At 39.3% G+C, this 17,201-nt stretch overlaps 2 protein-coding genes across 3 annotated transcripts in view; both read right to left on the bottom strand.

Annotated features, from left to right (window-relative positions):
• Positions 1–17,201, bottom strand: part of MANBA (mannosidase beta) — a 589,447-nt gene that overhangs the window by 114,099 nt on the left and 458,147 nt on the right. The gene's annotated exons all lie outside the window — the stretch shown is intronic.
• Positions 13,943–17,201, bottom strand: part of SLC39A8 (solute carrier family 39 member 8) — a 70,734-nt gene continuing 67,475 nt past the window's right edge. For both annotated transcript variants that reach the window (XM_060299751.2, XM_030845140.2), the window contains exon 9: positions 13,943–15,477. In XM_060299751.2, the coding sequence (XP_060155734.1) occupies positions 15,328–15,477 (150 nt within the window). In that variant the 3' untranslated portion in view covers positions 13,943–15,327. The remainder of the gene's footprint in view (positions 15,478–17,201) is intronic.

The following is a 17,201-nucleotide window of genomic DNA, read 5'->3' as shown; positions in this document are numbered from 1 at the left end:
AGAAGAATTAAAACCAAAGCAAAGTTCTCTGTCAGGCAAAGTCAACATGACAATTAAGTCATTTCATGAATCCATCTGAATCCAGGCAGGAATTCCACTGATCTTAAGTACCTATTACAAAACACCAACATTTTAAGTGAAAATAACATTTAAGTATTTCTCTTCTAAAATAATATTAGTAATATGCCTGCTACACGTATATACTTTCAAAGAAAGCAAATCTAGGGTAATAGCTAAACCTTAAAAACACCCTCAATTAAAATTCTTTGTAAACAATAATAAGCTCTATGATCTTGTTACCATGAAATAGAAACTATTTGTTATCTCTAGATGATATTCGGAAAATGGAGAAGCTGATAAAATAATACAAGTTGAGTGTTTACCACTTACCAGACATATTTCATGCATGGCCACTTTTAACCCTGCAAGACAGAAATTATTATCCCTGTTTTGCAGATAAGGAAACTGAAGTTCAGAGAGGTATAACCAAGCTCACATAGCAAGTAGATATCAGAGGTAAGATTAAAAGTCCGATCTCTCTGATTCCAAAATCCTTTCCCCTTCAACGCATCTGTTCCTTCTAAGATTTTTTAAAAACTAAATAATTAAAATTAATAAACTAAAAAACAAACTGTAGAGAAATATTTTTAGTGATATAAGATCAAATCTAAAAACTTAAATACCTGAAATAAGTTCACAGTAAATTTTTAATAAGGAAATATTTCTATAGTTATTTTTATAATTACATCCATAGGAGAAACTTCAAAAGGAAAATTACTTTTAACAGAAGTACCACATAGTAAGTGGCAGTATAAGTGGTAAATGAAAGAAATAATATAACATAATTTAAAATAGCAGAAGCACTTAATGGCTAGTATTTATTGATTGATTGGCAATAGACCAGCACTGAAAAACATACAAGTGTTATATTTAATAAAATGTTCTCTGCTCAATATTACCTATTTTTATACAGATCTTGAAATAGCAATGGCAAGTTCTGTATTTTAAAACCAGGTTGAAGGATGTCTAGTTTCTTTGCACCCTGAGTTCTTCTTAAGAAAGTTTTTTACCTTCACTAGTTCTGTGAGGGTAACTCACAAATCATTTATTTCAGTTTGATAAACAAACCATTCAAGGAAGACACTTCCCATTCTTTATTTGTCAGCAGAGAAATACCACCTTCAAAAATACCTTTCCCTGAATATCCATCCACCACCATTTCTCCAATGAATGAGTAAATGAGATTCCATACCAGCATCACAGGTTGGAAACTCCAAAGTGTTGTCAGGAGATCATTCAAGCCCATGACTCACAATGCAAATGGAAGCAGGACAGCCAGTTAGGATTTCCACCTGGAAATTAAGAGCTAGGTAGCTTACGTGAGTATAATGAATTATCCTCTTCCGCCAAGTCCATAACCCATTCCCCAGTGGAGGTGTGAGTTAGTTTAACAGCTTAAAGACACAGGGAAGCCCCATGAAGATGAGGGAATCTTAACCCCACCAGCAGAAGGCAGGGGGATGCAGTGCCTGCACAGGGACAGCTCCATGGGCACTGGGGCTGTTCAAGGACAGGAAGTTCCACAGGGCCAGCTTTCACACCCACTGCCCACCTCCAAGTCCAGGAAATCCCACCCTCTTTGATTTCCCAGGCCTCCTGGTATTAAGCATCTTCCTTTTCTCTCTTCCTCTTGGAGATGATCCCAACCTCTCATCCTCACCGAAGCATCTCCCCACCAAAGCAGGATTGGAAATGGCAATGTTTCCTTGGTTCCAGATTCCAGTCCCAAAAGCCAACTCCAAAAAGTGAGAAGCCAGAGAATCAGCCAGAAGCTGCTTCTTCCTCTGCTACCCTGGAACAATCAGGCAATCCCTGAAGCACCATTAAGACCGGAAACCTATGAGAAAACTAACAGACCGGTCTGTCTGTTTGGCTTTTCTCATAAAATTTAGCTATTTAAATGTCATGACAGGGGTCATGGCTGGCTGGGCTCCTACGGGTGACAAGAGTTAGATAACACACTTCCTTCTGGTTTTCACAGAAGTAGGAAATCTTGGGAGAAAAAACATGAGTTAGCCCTCTTTTCCTCTTGATTTTTTTTGTGTGTGTGTGTGGTAAGAACCATGAACATGAGATCTACCCTCTCAACAAATTTTTAAGTGTACAGTATCGTTAACTCTAGGTGCAACGTTGTACAGCAGTTCTCTTGAACTTCTTCCTCTTGCTTAACTGAAACTTTATGCCCATTGATAAACAATCCCTATTTCCCCCACCCCCAGCCCCTGGCAACCACCTCTCCACTCTTTGATTCTACAATTCTGACTATTTTAGATGCCTCTAGATAAGATACTTTTAGATAAATGGAATCATGCAGAAACAAAAGACACCAAGTGTTGGCAAGCATGTGGAGAAATTGGGGCCTTTGTACACTGTTGTTGGGAATGCAAAATGGTGCAGCCATTTTGGAAAGGAGTATGGAACTTCTTCAAAAAATTAAAAATATTGGGATCGACATACATACACTAATATGTATCAAATAGATAACTAATAAGAACCTGTTGTATAAAAAAAATTAAAAATAGAATTACTGTGATCTAGCAATCCCACTTCTAGGTATTTATCGAAAAGAATTGAAATCAGGATCTTGAAGAGATGTCAGCACTGCCATTTTCAAAGCAGCATTATTCACAATAGCCAAGATATGAGAACAACGTAAATGTCCATTGATGGGTGACTGGATAAAGAAAATACACTATATACATACAATGAAATATTATTCAGCCTTGAAAAATGAAGGAAATTCTGCAATCTGTGACAACATGGATGAACCTGGAGGACAATATGCTCAGTGAAATCATCCTGTCGCAGAAGACAAGTGCTACACGATTCCTCTTGAGTTTAGACATATAGAGAGGCATCTGGGGACTAGTGGAGGAGGGTGGCCCGCAGGCAGAGCTGGACATCAGAATTTGGATTACAAAAGGGAATACGCAGGAGGGCTGAATCAGTTCGTTTGTTTTCATTGTTAGCAGTCGAAAGCAACTCAAAAGGGTTTTCATGACTAGGAAAAGTGATTGTTACCCATGTCAGGAAGTCCCAAGGAAATGGGACTCCAAGGAGGAGGTTTGTTAATTCAGCTGCTAAGGATGTCATCCTAGACCATAGTTCCATATTCTATCTTGCATCCTCAGCACATCACCTGGGTCCTCATGTTATTACCTCTCAAGGTAAATGTTTTCATTTGCCGGGGCTGCCATAACAAAGTACCACCCACTAGGGGGTTTAAACAACAGAAATGTATGGTCTCACGGTTCTTAAGGCTAGAAGCCCAAGATCAAGGTGTGCATAGCGTTAGTTCTTTCTAAGGGCTGTGAGGGAAAATCTGTTTCACGTCTCTTTCCTAGCTTTTGGTGGTTTGATGGCAATCAGCATTCCTTGGCTTGTAGAAGCATCATCCCAATCTGCTTTTATCTTCTCTTAGCATTCTTCCTGTGGGCGGATCTGTGCCCAAATTTCCCCTTTTCATAAGAACACTAGTCATAGTGGATTAGGAACACACTCTTCTCCCGTCTGACCTCATTTTAACTAACTACACCTGCAATGACCCTATTTTTAAATAAGATCACATTCTGAGATACTGAGGATTAGAACTGCAACATATCTTTTTTTGTGGGGACACAATTCAACTTGTAACAGTAGTAAAACAGCTGCTCCAGACATCACATCTACACACAATGTCTCAAAGAAGTAAAGGGTATCTCTTCTTTTTAAGAAACTTCCCAGCACACACTGTCCTGTCTCAGGGATCAGAAACTGTGTCATATGCCTAAACAGTCACTGGTGAAGTGGTTGGAATTGCTGGGATTTGGAGGTGGGATGCTCCAGAGAATACAATGACCACTTTGACTGACAGCCAAAGGGAAGTAACATCACAAGATATTAAGCGTGTCAGTTATTATGTTCTCCTAAATTTTTCTGTCCTCTACGTTATGAACTTTTCTCCTTTTTTTCTAATTGCATTTATTAGGTTTTTTTTAGAATAAATGTTCACTGAAGAAAATTGAGAAAATGTTAATATTTTACCAAGAACCAATTTAAAATAGCTCATAATGCCACAAACAGAGATACCCCCTACTAACGCATTAGAAAATATCTTTCCCATCTGTATATACTATACATACATCCATATATAAAGAAAAATTGGGATTACAGAGGGCATACTGCTGAGTAGCCTCTGCTTTTTTTCAGTTAATATTAATTTAATTGTTTACATTGCCTTTCTCAGTGTATTAGAAGTAATCGTATTATCTAGAAACACCCCACCTCCAGTATATTTACACTCTACAGTGGTGTAAATGATACCAAAATGTATGCACTTGGGATCAAGGGAAATCAATTAAGTAGATACAGTGTAAATGACAGCAGTGTATTGATATCAAAAGTATCATTCTGGTGATCCCCAAAGCATCATTTAGTATTATTAATTGCAAAAGTGTTCCATCTCAAGTTAAGTCACGGAGGGAAGTTCTTGATTCGAGTGATGGGAAGGGAAAAACGGTCTAGCCAGAAAGGAATTAGACTTATTCACTAAAACCAAAGTCAAATAGTCAAACACAACGTCCTCTGTGAAGAATTGCCTGACTGATTCCCACTCCAGCCTAAAGAAAATTCTCCCACTTGTGCTCAATTACTATTTGCTGCGTGTCTGTCTGTCTGATTGCTGGTGTCCTCTATCGTAACACCTATGAGTTGTGGTATCATTGGTTTTTATGTGACTATTCCCTCACGATCCTCCTGAGAGCAAACATGAGATGATTCATCTTTGTATCCTCTGGGCCTTGAATGTATGTTTTATTGAACAAATGAACGAATTCTTTCATTCACAGGACAAGCTCAGAAATTTTTTTCTCATTCCCTGCAATGGTCTACCTTATTTTTACAAAAACAGTTGAAGTTTGAATGGTAAACTTTTAAAGTTTTAGTTGGAAAAAAGTGAAATGTAATTATTCCAACACTAACCTGGATATTATGCTTAAGTATTAGTGATGCATGTGCCTAAAAAAGCCAGGTGTCTATAAAAATCAAGTGATAACTTGACAACCAGGTGATGGTTGCTAAGAAACTGCATTTTTCTGTGAACACATGGTGTATGAAGTATGGCCTAGATTCATATCCTACATAAAACATCTTCCTCAGAGTTATCTAAAGAGTCTCATTTTGCATGGCTTGTCAAGGCATATAAGTGACTTTTTCTGCTGTCCTGCTCCTGCTATTAAAAATCATGATTCTATACATAGAATATTATTTCATCACCATGACCTGTTCTGGACTCCAGGTTGTTTAAATTACAGACTAAGGCCCTCTTCAGCTCCAAACATATCAGTGACATCAAATGTTACCCTCTCCTTTGGTCACCACTGAGGAACAACCACGGCTTCTGACGGACTAGCAGTGCTAAACACAAAAATTAAAATATCTACAATGTTTCTGTATTCCAAAGTGAAATAATAATGAACGAGGTTATCTGCAAGTTTTGAAGGACTTTTGTTCACCACTAGAGGAACATAATGGAGATTTTGCTATATTCTGCCCCAAATAGGAAGTTGACTCCAAATCCTGACGGCAGGGGGCAGGGGGGATGTTGTCCAAAAAGTACTTAGGGACTGTGCTAAATTTAAGTGCTAGAAATTGTGTTTACAATAAATATCTCAATATTTAACTGCTGTATTAGTTAGAAAGTTTGGTAAAGCACAAGGAACTATATTCAATATCCTGTTATAAACCATAATGGAAAAGAGTATGAAAAAGAATATATCTCAATAACCGAATCACTTTGCTGTACACCAGAAACTAACACAGCATTATAAATCAAGTATGCTTCAATAAAAAAAGAAAGTTTTCATTTCGAGTAACACAAACTCAAATTATCTAAAGCCAAAAGAAAAAAGGACTTAATATTGAAATAACTTGGATAACTCACAAAATTGAAGGAACTGCAGAGAAAATAGAAACACACTAGGGATGTCAGAGACTACAACCATGGACAACTTAATGACAACTCTCTCTCTCTACCCCAGTCTCTACTCTGTCATCTTCTCTCTGAGCTTCAGTCTCATTTTCCCAGGTTTCTCCTCATGCCAAGGAGCACCGGAGCCACATTCAAAGGCAGGAGCTCTGGCTGTTCCCCTCCAATGTGGGAAGTTCTGCGGAAAGGTTATGATTGACCTAGCCTAGGTGACCTGCTAGCTCGGGCGGGGCACGGGGGGGTGGGCAGTGGTTGGAAGGCCCTCTGGAACCACTGAGGATGGAGCCGCCAGATTCTGTGAGGAAGAATGAAGCCATTACAAGAAAGGCAGAGTCAACGTGAGTAAGAAAATCAACAGAAGTCCCTGACTCCAAACATGTTGGTAATTTAATATCACTTTCACCAGTTTTGTCACTGCAAAGGTAGAGGGCAACTCCACCCTTATTTTATAAATATTGTCTCTAATATTCACTATTCTAAAATGTTTTGAACATTTTTCACCCTAAAACACCAAGGACTTGCTATGATAGCACAGGTGATTGTTCTCCCATGTGTCCTTCTATAAAATGCTTACGTGAAATTCTGAGGTTTAGTTTTTGCAAATTAAAAGACTTTTTATTGAAAGACAAAAAGCAAAGGTGGAGAAAGGAGAAAAATGTATATGACATACCTTCCCAACAATTTCTAAGATTTCCAAAATCAGTGTTTCTAAGTTCATTAACAATCCCACATTTCATTATAAGAATAACAACGTTAAGGCTAACAGAATGACACCCAAAGGAAAAATATTATTCAGAGGTGTCTGCTGCAAGCAGGAGGAGCCTCCCCTCAGCTCTATGGTTATAAGCTGGGTCCCTGTTTTATCACTCAGATATGCCTCATAATAATTCAGAGTACATTTTTTTTTTTTTTTGCGATATGCGGATCTCTCACTGTTGTGGCCTCTTCCGTTGCGGAGCACAGGCTCCAGACACGCAGGCTCAGCGGCCATGGCTCACGGGCCCAGCCACTCCGCGGCACGTGGGATCTTCCCGGACCGGGGCACGAACCCGTGTCCCCTGCATCGGCAGGCGGACTCTCAACCACTGCGCCACCAGGGAAGCCCCAGAGTACATTTTAAGGGAAGGAATATGTTACATCTACATGGGAAAAAATCTCATAAGTCACAAACTGTTTATTCAGTAAGCATTTATAGAAATATATTCACTCTTCCCCACCTAGAATCTGTCTTTGTTTTAAAAGAAGTGATATTTAAGGAACTGTTGCCTCATAAATAGTTGGGATCTTTTATCAATTTTAAAGATATGTATCTGCCGGAAGTATAAATCTACTTCATAGCTAGTCTCTCAAAAATCCTAGATATTTTTCTTTGTTTGAATAGTTACTCATACAAATTAATCTAACCTAATTCCATCCAGTTAACTTAAGAGCATTTAATGCATATTTTCCAATCATCTTTAGTACCTACAAATTTTCAGTTTGCTCTCAAATCATACTAACTCTACTTCCATTTACCCACTTTAGTGTCTTACTCTCTCCCCCGAATTCACAATAAGACATCTACTGCTGATCAGTCACAACAAAAACAAATGGCCCACTCAAACTAGGATAAGGTGAGACAGGTCCATTTACTTACAAATGATCTAATTATAAAAAATTCAAGTGGGACTTGGGGAAACCCCAGCATGAATCTAGGGCAAACTGCAGCAGAACGGTTACTACCCCTGGGTCAAAGGGATAGAGAGAGCGTAATTGCCAGAAGCAAAGGAAAGGAGCCATAGACTGGTGTTGGTCCAGCAACTATTGGTTAGATGAGCTAGGTATAGAAATTGAGTAAGCATTTATGATTTTCAATAGCAATTCAATAAAATAATTGTATGTCTGATGTTTCCCATAATAAAAATGGTTTTGATTATGTCTTTATTTTAAATTTTATTTCATTTTTCTAGTAATTCCTTTGCATTCTATTTACAAAAGTACCAACCTGTGGCAAATTGGAAATAAGAAAGTGGCCCTTCACCACAGAGAGTAGAAGATCTGGATCTCCAGAACCAAAGATAGTTCTGGAGAAGGATTTCTGGAGAGGAGCTGCCCTTCAGTTGAGCAACAGACAGCCCAAGGGAACCCAGTGGAAAGATAGTCAAGGAAATTGATGCCCTACCCTCACTCTCCTTTCTCCCTCCAATCCCCTGTTAAGTTCCCCATTGTCTAAACACTTTGAGGTCCACATAGGTCAGTCCTCTGGGACAAAGAGCAGGATACAGAAGGGCGGAGAGTGAATCTCTTTTCTGTGCAATTGAAAAGTTTATGGCCCAAACATAGCAAATGCACAAAGTCCCATCATCACAGAGAATGTCATTTTGGTCACACTCTGTGTGCCACTTATCAATGTATTGCCTCTCAGCTCCAGATTCTCCCTTCAATACATCCTCTGCTCTAACAGAATTCCCTTAGCATCTCTCCTGTGCAGTGAACAGCACATTGAACTTTCTCACCAGAGAGCCCTGGGGGATATAGCAAGAGGAAGGGGCTCTCCTTTTGTTTGCAGGTGCTGCATGGGGTCAGCGGTGAGAGTGGGAGGACTTTGGTCACACTCTGCTCCAACCACACACCCAGAGCATGTGGTCCCTCTGCAAGGGCTCAGCCCCAGCCGTGCCTGGTATTAAAACTAGGACCGATTTCACAGGGCTGTTTTAAAAGTGCATGTGTAATCCATATATTGACCTGCAGTTCTCTCAGGGTAAACCAGTAACAACTTTGATTTTATTCCCCACTTGCTTGGGGGATGGGACCAGGTAGCCTTTCTACCCCTGAATGAAACTTGATCTGGAACAATGACTGTTCTGACACAAAACTCTGGAGGAATATAAAGTCCTACAATCGCTTTAATATAGTCTCAGATCATAAAATATACACAGTGCTCTATATAAAATAGATAACCAATAAAGACCTACTGTACAGCACAGGGAACTATACTCAATATCTTGTAATAACCTATAATGGAGGAGAATGTATATGTGTATATATATATACTGAACCACTTTGCTGTACACCTGAAACTAACACAACACAGTAAATCAATTATAGTTCAATAAAAATTTTTGAAAAATTAAAAAATATATATAGTCTCAGGTCGATTATTGAAAGTATCCAGTCCAATATACCAATCAGTACTTCAACCTTTATTCAAAGATAAGACTTTTAGGAAGGAATCCTTTTCTTTCTTCTCTCTTACTCCCCCTGCTTGCTAACATGGCATCTGGCGCCACAAGGGTTAAGTGCTTTGATAGACCCGGGGAAAGGAGGCACAGAAAAGTTCTTATTTGATGGGTACAGTCAAAATATGACTCCGTGCCGTCTGGTTTGACTTAAAGCTGTCTGAGTACTTAAAGCTAACCCTTTTTCTTATTGGCACATTTAGGATTCTTCAGAGGGTCTCCTCCCCAATGATGTATCCTAATTCTCCAGTTGTCCCACGAAATTCAGTCCTTGGCTTTTCTAGAAGTCCACTCAGTACCGACCTTCTCTGTCCTCAACATGGCACCCTTCTTACACACGATTTTAAATTGTTCCAGACCAGATCTCTCAGCTCCCATTAGATCACACTAGGCCAAGGGGATATTCATGCGTCCTTTGTCCCAACAAACTCTAGGGCTGAAGTTCAAGCTGAATGCACCAACACCTCTCACCTGAGAGAGTGGCCTCCAAAGCCGCCTGCCAGCCTCCTCTCAGTCTCTCTGCTTCCAGGAAGGGAGTCAGACACCAGTCCACTGTGTCCATAACTGCAGTGGCCCCTCCTGGGCTGTCTGCAGGGCCTTCTGATGGAGTTACCACAAAATCCAGAAGGAGACAGGTGTTGTAAACTTCCTCAGCTTTGTGAGGGAGGGAAATAGTTCTGACTTGAATTCTTCCTATAAGACCTGCCCCTGTAATTCAAAATATTTCATCTTTATTTTTCTCTCCCATGACCCCTGATCAAACATCCCTTTGGTGACCACAAGCATGGTCATAAATTATCCACGTGTTGCCCTATTGGGGTTTTCCCACAGATAGGTGTAGACAGTTGTTGGGCTCCCATGCACAACCACTGCAACAGGAATTAAACCATTATATAAAGTTTAAAACATGCAAGCCCTAACCATGAAAAATATTCTTGCTGTATATATCCAAACTAAGCGATGTAAGATTTGGTGCCACCAGTAGCTCATTTAATTATCTACAAAAATCAGATAACATTTCTGATCCAACTTAGCTTATGCTACATAGCTGTAATGACTCATAACGAGAGAGGAAAAAAACAAATGACTTTTTAAATTTGTTTTTGCCAATTTCTACTGACAGTACTTAGTTTTACAGTTCTGGGTTTGAGCCCCATAATCAGAAGAGTTTCAAATAGAAAGATGAACGTCCATAGAAAAAAAGAGGTTTCTTTTTTGTTTTGGGGTTTCTGGTTTTCTGTTTGTTTGTTTCCTTAGAAGGTAGACCGTCCTGTGAAAAACACAAGATGTCTTCAAGGTAAATAAATAATACAACAGGCTGCGACAGAGAAACTAGAAAGTACAAGTGTGTATGAACAATACTGTTTGTAAGGTAAGATTGGTCAGGTGGCCCAGTATAATTAAAATGGTCAAAGTATCAAGGAATTAATCTGAAAGAAGTCATGAGAATCCCTAAAAGCAGCAGTTCCCTGAGCTGGCTGTGTCAGAACCACCTAGAATGATAAGTTCCCCAAGTGAACCAGATGCAAGCCTGTCTTTACCTGACACAGTCACTCTGCTACCCAATATCCATCCTTCGCTTCTTCTTGGAAACAGAACCCTGACTTTATCGGTGGTAGTATATCCAGCTAAAAGCATCATTTCCCAGCTTCCCCTGCAAGTTGGTGTGGCCTGTGACTAAATCTGATACGTGACTATAAGTGGAGATTGCTGTATATTACTTCTGAGAAAGCTCCTTTAAGGGGGATGAAGAGCTAGGTGTGAAGTTTTTGCCTTTCTACCCCTTCCTCCTTCCTGCTATGTGGAATTTAGTTGGGATCTCTCTAGCAAACACTTTAGCATGTAAAGTAATCTTAAAGTCAGAAGCCAAAGATTACAAGTCAAAGGAGCCGGGATTCCCAATGACCAAAGACCCGCAATGCCAGCCCTGCACTGCTTCTTCCACACTCCTTTTATAGGAAGGAAAGTGAACCTAACATGTTTACATGCCTGTTATTCTATGCTAGCGAATCCTAAATGCAACGATGCTGGCATTTTCTTGGCCTTACCAGATTCCAACAGACGATTTTCCTTTTCACACAGCTGTAAGTTCCTCAAGAATGTCTCAGAATTAATGGAACAGGAATTTGGAGTTTTCAGTTTATCCCGCTGCCTTAGCTTACCTGAAATTTTACTAGTAAAGTCCCTGATTGGGAGCCTCCAGTATAAGGAGTTAAATGACCATGAGAGAAGGCTCTGTGAGCACTCAGCACAGAAAGGAAGTTAAGGGCAATGCAATCTTACACAGGTATTTCAACCCACAGTTGGGGGAAGGCAGAGTGTCAGTGAGAAAGCAGATGCAGCAACATCAGTGCTAAGGAATTTATTTATCACAGAGTTAGAACCTCTTGTATTGTCAACCTCTTGTACTGTGATGGACCTTAAATAAAACAGAGGGAGTCTGGAAATCACGGTAGCCTACTGTTAAGAAACAAAGTGAAGACAATGCCAATCAGAGCATGGAGGACACATTGGTAGTTAATGTTCCCCTGGCACAGACCATCAATAATTAGTTCTGTTAATACACCTACACTAATTACCTGGTAAATCAGAGCGCTCTTTGGTTCTTCACAATTAATTCATTTTTCAAAAATTTAAGCTCCTAGTTAAAGAAACCCTCTTAGATGTTGGGTTGGTAGGTTGGAAATACTAAACATCTAGAGGTCATTATGAAATGCTATTCAGGGGCTATTATACAACTGGACTCTCACACTGGCACTGCTAAGCAACTGCTATAGAAGTGAACCTCACAGGGTCAGACTTGCAAACTGAAGAAACACAGATTATCCTGACTTACAGCAAACCAGTGTGACATCCATACATCTACACACAATAACTTACACTGGTAAGGGAAAGAAAATAATATTCTCATAAAAAGGAGTTAGTATTAAATACTAAGTTCAAACATGAAAGTAGTTCTGGAAACTTTGGGTGAATTTGTATTAGATATTTTCTAAGGAAAATGAAATAATAAATCTGCATAGGGTAGATTGAACCCATTTGCACTCTTCACTCTCCTCCTGCGTTAGAATTGCATGTCTATCTGCCACTTGACTCTGCAGCACCTCTTACTACACTGGCCCAACCGACATGAGCCTGAAGTGGAGCAACCCAGCAGAGCCCAGGCTGGATCTGCTCATCAGACCCGTGGGCATGAGAATAACCTGTCGCTGTGAGCCTGGGGTCTTCAGATTCTTCGGGTTGGTTGTTACTCCACATGAGTATGGTAACAGAGGTCTCCTATGGTCTGAATGTTTACGTCCCCCCAAAACTCATATGTTGAAATCCTAATCCCCAAAAGATGATGATATTAGGAGGTAAGGGCTTTGGGAAATACTTACATCAAAAGGGTGGTGCCCTCATGAACGGGATTAGTGCTCTTATAAAAGAGGCTCCAGAGAGATCCCTTGCCCTTCCACCACCTGAGGACACAGCTAGAAGGCGCCATCTACAAACCAGACACCAAACCCGCCTGTGCCTTGAGCTTGGACTTCCAGCCTCCAGAACTGTAAGAGATATATTTCGGTTGTTTATAACCTATTCAGTCTGTGGTATTTTGCTATAGCAGCCTAAACAGACTAAGACAGGGTCTGATTCAGTACTCAAAAAATGCCAAATTAGTAATCATTGTTATAAAGTTCAATAACGCAAAAATAAAAGTATACACGCCCATATAACGCATTGAAATCATTTTTGGTTTGCCATACTAGCATCTTTAAAGCCTGAAATTATAAAATATTCAACTGGTATAATGAATGTCTCAGGATAAGGTATGTTGACTGATAGGTTTACATTTTGTTATCTAGGATAATTTAAATTTAAGCACGGCTTCCCATATCCTACCTTCTACCTGGAACCATAGCCTCTAATAAGTAGAAATTTTCTGTTTTGCTTTTTTGGTCTTCATACCCTATTGCCTCTGTTCTCCTCAGAGTTGAGGAAAATGGCCAAAACATCAACACATGGAGAGAGTAACGTGAAGCACCCAGACAGTCCACATATACGCTGATCTACACCAAATGAGAGTTTGTTAAACTATCTTGTTTTTTTTTTTTTTTTTGCAGTAGTGGGCCTCTCACTGCTGTGGTCTCTCTCCTTGCGGAGCACAGGCTCCGGACGCGCAGGCTCAGCGGCCATGGCTCACGGGCCCAGCCGCTCCGCGGCATGTGGGATCTTCCCGGACTGGGGCACGAACCCGTGTGCCCTGCATCGGCAGGCGGACTCTCAACCACTGCGCCACCAGGGAAGCCCAAACTATCTTGTTTTAATATCATGTTGCAAATAGCTTCTTAACCCAGACATACAATCTGTGCTTTAAAGAGGTAAAGATTATTTCTTAAGATTGAATGTAGGGCTTCCCTGGTGGCGCAGTGGTTGAGAGTCTGCCTGCCGCTGCAGGGCACACGGGTTCGTGCCCCAGTCCGGGAAGATCCCACATGCTGCGGAGCGGCTGGGCCCGTGAGCCATGGCCGCTGAGCCTGCACGTCCGGAGCCTGTGCTCCACAAGGGGAGAGACCAAAAAACAAAAGATTGAATGTAAACAGGTGAAATGATAAAAATAGATTCTATGTTTACTGATTTTAATGAACAATGATTAATATTTACAGTATTTATTTGCTGAATATCTTTGAAATAAACATAGCTATTTCTCTCCCTCATAATACCAAGTACATGGAAGTCACACAAATAATACATATTAAAATGAATAACGAATGACACAATACATGGATTCAATGGTGTTTACTGTTTGGTCAAACAATATTCTTTAATTGTCAGTCATAGAGTGAAATGTACATTAACATACATGTTAAATATTCATCCCATCTGCATTATTGCTATGTGACATCATTTTATGGTCTGTAGAAAAATATAATTCCTGAGATCATTGTTGGCTTCTTTCAATCATTTTCCTCACTGTCAAATCATCTTTCCTTAAACGACTTGGGAGTGTGAATTGGGGTTAGAAGTTTCAATTATAGACCAACTTTTTGTATCTCCTAAATGAATAAACAGGCTCTACCTTTTATAAAGGGTAGAAAAATAACCATGGTGTGTGGAATTATTTTGCAAGGTATACAATATAGGAAAAATGTAGGCTGAACACAAAAGAAGTATTTTCTGAATGTCTCTCAATCACCCATAAGGAACATAGATTTCCTAGCCAATCAGTCTTTGGCATACAGCCGTCCAGCTGTTATTTCGCATTTACTTCAAATATCCTCTGCTAAATAGTTGTGTTCATCTTTAAAAGTAAATTGCTTAAAATTACATTCAATTTCTTTCTGTAAACAAACATTTTCTTCACCTTCACAAGCAAACACATTGGATACTGAAACGTTGTTGTCACCAGCTTTACATACTGTTCTGCCGTTTGCCATGGTACAACCATAACGTAAGTCATAAGAAAGCAATTCTGGCTTTTTACGGAATCTGGTGGAGTTTACACTGAGTCTGGACTTAGTAGGGCTAACAAAACTTTACTGATTTCAAAATTCATATTATTTCAGGATGGTTTCCAAAACAATCCTAGAAGTCCGTAAGTGAAATATAAAACAAAACAAAAGTTATGAGCAATCTTTCTCTCCTGGGTTCACTAAGGCCTTGGAATCATTTGTATCTGTGTACTTGCTTGTGAAAGCACTAAAACAAATTAATTCAAAGAAAACCACTCTGAAACTACTTGAACATTTGATACAACCATAGAGGTTCAAAGGCTTATATGGCCTAGTCTGTATTTTTCTCCAAGTCTTGGTGTCAAAATGATTATAGAATGCGTCGTTTCTTGCTCTGTGATGATTTTTAGTGTGCATGAAACATAAAAAAAAGTGAGTATTTAACAAATACCTCATGTATCAGGCTTCTCAGGCTGGAACTGAAAAGCTTTTTGAAGGATTTTTAACAACAAATAATGGCCTATGTCACAGATCAGAAAACCAACAATCAGCTTTCTTGACCTACAGCTGAAAACAAAATTATCTTTTAACCAAATAGGAGCTGTTTTATTTATTAAATGCCTTCGTTAACACCACCATCTTTCACTTCCCATTACTCCAATTCAATTTCTCCTGCATACAAAGTAATGAGCAGAATGGCTGTGAATCCAGTTAATACCCCAGCATTCTGAATCATGAAGAAGGTGAAATCGGTTTTTCTTCCAGTTACCTTTTCTCTCAGCATATCATTCATCTCTGGAAACTAGAGGAAAGATATATTGTTAGATAACTGTTGCCATCTTGTGGGAGAACATAAAACTGTCACTGATAGATTCCTGTGGAGGTGGGAGGGGACGAGCATTTCTCTGAGTTGTTTAGATGTTTTAGTATAGAGAGCATAACAGTGATATCCAGCCCTACTAGACATCAACAAGAAGAAAAGTACGAAAATAGTGTTCCCCAAGTGAGTCAATACAGTGGGATGGGATGTACCTCATTTTATGTCTCTCTCTCTCTCTCTCTCTCTCTCTCTCTCTCTCCCCCCCCCCCCCAGCTCTCTTCTTTGCTCTCTGTGCTCCGTCCACACCATTCTTTTTGGACCTCAAATGCATCCAGCCTCTTTCCATCCTCAACATCTTCACACCCACCAAAACCTCTATCTGAACGCTTTTCCCTCAAAATGTTCAATGAGCTAAATCTTTGAAGTTTCAGCTTAAATCTTACTTTCCTCGGAAGGCTTCTCTTAGGCCCTCCTAATTTAGGTTCCCTTATTATCATCTTTCATCATATATATTGTTTTTCCTTTCATTTCACAGTTTTTTATTTGTAATTATGTAATCATGTGTGTGATTTTGTTTGCTTGTTGAATTTCAGGTTCCCCTCTTTGTAGACAGAAGCCCCAGGAACACGGGGACTGTGCCTTTTTTGCTCCCTCCAGGGTCCACAATTTCCAAGCCTGATACAAAAATATCAATCAATAGTAGCTGATTAAATACATTTTTAGAAATCACTATATATCTAATTCCTGTTCTCTTCAATTTGTTTCCTTTTGCTTGCAAAATCATAAGGTTTTTAAATAAACTGTGCTCTGTTCTTGAAGACTAAAACAATCTTATTGCAGTGAAAGCAATTAAAACCCCAAGTTCTGTACTTAAAAGCTATCCTTTCTCAGCATATAACTTCTACTGAAAAGGCTTCATGAGGAGATCTGTAAATGTCATCATTTCAAAACATATTTCAAAGTGATCTGCTATACACACATTGATTTGCTATACATGCAATGCATACAGCGGTGCATTGTCCCAAAGCATCCAAGAGATCTCCAGAATCCACTGTCAATCCACCTGCCTGATTTGAGGAAACTTACTGGGATAAAATGGATGACATTTATGAAACCGCTCTGAAAGAAGCAAGTATGCTTTCTGAAAAAAGCACGTAAGTATATACAGCATCATTTATTAGTATTATTTCTTTAAATTGAATAACTCTAATAGATATGGTTCCTACATTACAGAAAGGAGAAGTGATGACCTAGCATAAAATATGCTATGAGCCATTAATTCTGTGAAGAAAAACATAAATGCAGTGATGGTTCTAAGAGATGAAATCCTTGTACTTATAAGGGCCTGCACAGAACAATGAACAGAGCTAGACAGTTATTTGGAACTAAGAACGCAGATGAAGGACATTAAATTATTAAATTATGTATGTAATACATCCTCAGTTCCAAATGCAAAAGAAACATTCCTTGAGTTGCATCCACTTAGCACATTTTCATTTTCTAGAAAGCTGTCCACGATTTATTTGAAAATGCACAGGACCATTGGTATTCTCTCTCTTACACACACACAGACATAAAGACAGACACAGCATAGACATAAACATCGATACAAATATATACCGTCCCAAGTAAATACCGTTCAATTTTAATTTACCAGTTTTAGTTTAACTCAAAAGGCTCTCACTGTTCAGAACTTTGAAATAACA

The sequence above is a fragment of the Globicephala melas genome, chromosome 5 (genome assembly GCF_963455315.2).
Source record: "Globicephala melas chromosome 5, mGloMel1.2, whole genome shotgun sequence".
Classification (NCBI taxonomy): domain Eukaryota; kingdom Metazoa; phylum Chordata; class Mammalia; order Artiodactyla; family Delphinidae; genus Globicephala; species Globicephala melas.
The sequence above is the reverse complement of the archived record's forward strand: the minus strand, read 5'-3'. Positions and strand labels throughout refer to the sequence as shown.